The sequence below is a fragment of the Penaeus chinensis genome, chromosome 6 (genome assembly GCF_019202785.1).
Source record: "Penaeus chinensis breed Huanghai No. 1 chromosome 6, ASM1920278v2, whole genome shotgun sequence".
Classification (NCBI taxonomy): domain Eukaryota; kingdom Metazoa; phylum Arthropoda; class Malacostraca; order Decapoda; family Penaeidae; genus Penaeus; species Penaeus chinensis.
In genome coordinates, this window is record NC_061824.1 from 33917209 (window position 1) to 33922208 (window position 5000).

General features: G+C 32.6%; 1 protein-coding gene across 1 annotated transcript in view; it reads left to right on the top strand.

The window, feature by feature from the left end:
- The window catches only part of LOC125026248 (G-protein coupled receptor GRL101-like), a 417698-nt gene that overhangs the window by 343640 nt on the left and 69058 nt on the right, over positions 1-5000 (top strand). The window contains 3 exon segments of the mRNA XM_047614550.1: positions 100-116; positions 934-1129; positions 4639-4776. Of these exon segments, the coding sequence (XP_047470506.1) occupies positions 100-116; positions 934-1129; positions 4639-4776 (351 nt within the window).

Here is a 5000-nt window from a genome sequence, read left to right on the forward strand (position 1 = left end):
TGCAATATGTAAATCGAATAAAAAAAAAAAAATATTTTAATAACATCACATAAGGTTTAAAATTCAAATTTACAAATTTCATGATTCTTTAAACTATAGTGACTTCAAAACCAAGTGTACATTTGTTATCATGATCCTTGCTAGCAACACCCTACCCATGCCTCGCGCTCAAACACGAGAAAGAGATATCGGAGAAAACTCCCGCGAATATAAATTGATATTACCAGTGTCTCATTTTTGTATGACAACTTCATTTCGGTTGTCTATAAAATTTACAGGCTGTTTGAAGCCATTTATATACTCTTATTTGTACTGACACAGATATATTTCGGCATGATATAATACTAGTGTATATGTGTATATTCATATCTGTGTATGAATATATATCAACATTAGCGTATAATATGAAACTTGTAGAGGGTGAAAGCTAATTACCATTATACAGATACCCGCTTTTTTCATGTAAAACAGCAAATTTACTTATAACTACATTGACTCGTGCGCCTGGCAGTGTGTCTTGCATCTTCTGTGCAAGTAATGCAGATTTGGATTAACTTTAATCCGGAGGTAACTCATATTACACACACAGAAGACGCCTTAAGAGTTCTTGCCATAAAATGTCATTTTCACTTTTGGGTTCAATAGGTTATATGGATGTTAATAATAATTTATAATAATTATTATCATTATTATTATTATCATTATCATTAATATTGTCATTATTATCATTATCATTAATATTGTCATTATTATCATTATCATTAATATTGTCATTATTATCAGTATCATTAATATTGTCATTATTATCAGTATCATTAATATTCTCATTATTATCATTATCATTATCATTAGTATAGTCATTATCATTATTGTTATTATCATCACTATCAAGATCAATGTTATTATTATTATCATCATCACCATCACCACCAGCCGTACTTTTACTTTTACAATTTACTCTCTCATAACACCTATCAAAACCCATTTCGTTCACATTTCCCCGACCTTTTCACAGAGGACTATCCATGTGCCGAGGGTTATCGGCGCTGTCAGACAGGACAGTGCCTTCTGGAGGAGCTCTGGTGTGACCATTTCCCCGACTGTTTCGACCACTCTGATGAAAAGAGCTGTGAGTGTGTGTTTACGTTTAGGTTTGTGGTTTATGTGTGGTGATTTTTGTTGGAGAATTTTGAGTGCATGGAAACGCAGAGAAGAGAGAGTTGTGGGTGGTTTTGTGTGTGTATGTGTGTGTGGGTATATATATATACACACATCCATCCATCCATCCATCCATGTTCGAGCCATCGCCGATGCGGTGTTTGATGAACTCCTTGGCGCCATGTTGACATCATGTTTGGGTGTTTATACAGTGGTGGCTGACCATGATCCTTCCCCAGGGGAATAGTTGGTTCGGTAATCATTGTTAATGGTTCTCATCCGTAATATGTATGTATGTATATATATATATTCGTTTATCTATTTAATCATGAACATGGATATAGTAAGTAGTTATTCATTACCTTCTATCGTGTTTTTGACAGCTATTTTGAATCTGTCCTTAAAACAGCTTAGAATAACTTTGACCCATGCAAGGATTTTAATCTTGTTAATTAACCTTTACCTTTGTTTACCTAGTGCAACTTTGCAGAGAAGTCATTCAGTTATATAAATATACATGTAAGAGGACCAAGTTTATAAAAGCGATTATATCAACTTTCTAAAAAACAAAACAAAAAACAAAACAAAACGGAAATGCGTTGGTTTCATAAAGACATGAATGTAAATGAATATGATCAAATCTAGCATTTTTTTTTTTTTTGATCTAGAGAAATAAAATATATGCAAATATTATAAGGATTAATGGAATATAACAACGATTATGATAATTACAATGATAGTGCCATGGTGATGATAACGATGAGAGTAATAATAATAATTATTACTATTATTATAGTGATATAATTAATATTGATAAGAACAGTTATGAATAACAGTAACGCTGATAGTAATGGTAATAATGATAATAATCATAATCATTATTAGTAGTAATCCTCATCATCATATTTATCGTCATCATATTTCTCATCTTTATCATCATCAACATATTTATCATCATCTTATTTACCACATCGTTGAGGACAATCAAATCCGGGCTCTGATCTGTGAAGTCCAACAGATTACAAATATAATTTTCTAAAACGCTCTCTAGTTCATGTTCATGTCACTTACCATCCATATGAACCTCCTATTTCCTGAAGATGTCTCAGTGAAATAACTTCTCCACCTAGTTATGTTGTTTATATAGTTTTTGGTGCATTTTGACTGCATTCGCCAACAAAGTTGTTGACTGTTTTGTCAACCTCACCACATATTCTACATTTACTATTTTTCTGTTGCTTATCGATCTTAGCTCTAACGAAATTCGTCCCAGTGGCTTGATCTTGGTTTGCTAAAATAAATGTTTCTGTCTCTCGCTTAATTTTATTTTTTTATTTTTTTTTTTTTTTTGTATCTTTCCAAGGTCGTATTCTTTCCTCCGCTTCTTGCACTGCACTTCAATGTTTAAGATATTTAGCTACGGTCAGTAGTCTTACCCTGCTGTCCTTTACGTAGCTATATAGCCCCAATAGCTGATCTGTGAACTGCCTCTTTTCGATACTGATAAACCCCTTTTTCGCTTTCTTTACGCGAGGACAACCGGTCTACATTACTCGTTGGAGGAAGACCTTAGTGCATCGCTTATCAACCTCCTAGTTCAGGGTTCACTAAACATTTTAGACCACTGACTGTTTCACCGACCCCACAGGCATATGCAGAAGATGAATATGAATATTAATAAAGTTGATGTGCAGTTTCCATATACGATAGTGAGGGGAAATGCATACCAGATTCTATTTTCCATACCCATCAGTGAGAGAAACCGCATACCAATCCCAGCGAAACTGTTGTTCTGTATCTCTTCCCCCTGTGAATATCTCTCATGAATTAAAGAAAAACAGAAAGGATAAACTGTTTGCTGTTATTGTTGGAAATTCTAAGCAATGTACAAAATTTAATGTTGGAATTCAACATAAAGGTGTTCAAACTTATTGAAATGCGTAGTATCATCATGATCAATGAATATGTCGCATGAAATACAGGGAAATTAAAAAAGGGGAGACTGTTAGTTGTCTTTTCGTGTATTTATCATAACTATGTCACCCAACTCCTTTTAAATTTATATATAAGATAAGATACATTGACAATAAAAAACGAAATATATATAGATTAGAAACGTATCATCAGTCTATAGTTCATCATAATCACATTATCACTATCATTATCATTATCTCATCATGATCATCACCATCATCACCACCATCATCATCACCATCATCATCATCATCATCATCATCATCATCATCATCATCATCATCATCATCATCATCATCATCATCATCATCATCACCACCATCATCATCATCATCATCATCATCATCATCATCATCATCATCACCACCATCATCATCATCATCATCATCATCATCATCATCATTATTATCATCATCACCATGATCACCATTACTATCATCATCATCATCATCATCATCATCATCTCTATCACCATCACCATCACCACCATCATCCCCCATCATTATCATCATCACCATCATTTTCATCATTGCCATCATCATCACTATCATTACCATAATATTAATGATATTCATGTTACTAGTAATGCGTATGATAATCGTCAATATCCAATTTAACTGCATTTTTATCTTTATTTCTATCAGCATTACCATTGTTATCATCAACGTCACTGTTATATTATCTAAAGAAAGAGAATAAGATTTTTTTTTATTGTGTTTTTTTCTGTTTAAGGTATTCATTAATTTTTCTTTTTAATTTTCTAATTTATTGTTATATTTCATTTATTTATCCACTTATTTATCGGTTTATATACTTACTTATAGGTTAGCTGTTTCCTTCTTTATTTTGTTTATTTATCTCCATGTTTATTTATTTATTTCCTTGTTTATTTGTTTATCTCCTTGTTTATTTGCTAATCTCCTTTTTTATTTGCTTATTTCCTTGTTTATCTGCTTACTTATTTGTTTATTTATTTCCTTATTTATTTGTTTATTTATTTCCTTGTTTATTTGTTTATCTCCTTGTTTGTTTGTTGATGTATCTCCTTGTTTATTATTTATTTATCCTTGTTTATTTGTTGATTCTTCTCCCTATTTATTTGTTTATATACTAACTTCCTTGTTTATCAGTAATTTTATTTCTAATATATTTCTCACCAGATATTTTTTTTCTCACCAAGTCATTTACTCATTTACTGACTTACTTAAACTTGATTACTTACCCGGTTATCTACTTGTTTGTTTGTTTACTCGCGTACTTGTTTATTTTACTTGTTTCTTTCTTTTTTTATTTTTAATATATTTTTTTTTCTCCCACCAGGTCATTGCATCTATTTAACGATCTATTTATCTATCTGATTATCTATTTAGTTATCTTTTCATTATCTGTTTAATTATCCATTTAATTATCTTTATTTAATCATCAATTCAATTACCTATTTAATGACCTATTTACTTATTAATTTAATGATCTGTTTCTCCACTTAAAATGCTTTCTTCCCCCCAGGTCATTGGCGCAACTGCACAGAGGCGGAATTCGCGTGCGCCGACGGACGCCAGTGCATTCCGAAATCGAAGCGCTGCGTCCTGTCTGATATTCGGGCGGAAAACTGCGCCGACGAGTCTGATTTTCTCAGTTGCCGGCGTACGTATGCGGGTTTTCCGTTCTTGGTCGATGGGGGGGGGGGGGGGGGGGGGGAGGGGGGGTTGGTGTTTGTTGTTTGTACTGTTGTTCGTATTGTGTTTTTTTTTCATATTTTTTTTTCTTTTTTTTTTTTTTTTTTTTCATCTTCTTTTCATCTCTTGTCTTAGCGATGTTCTGTCTGTCGTGTCGATGTGTTTCTTTTATTTCGTCTTCTATTTCCTCGT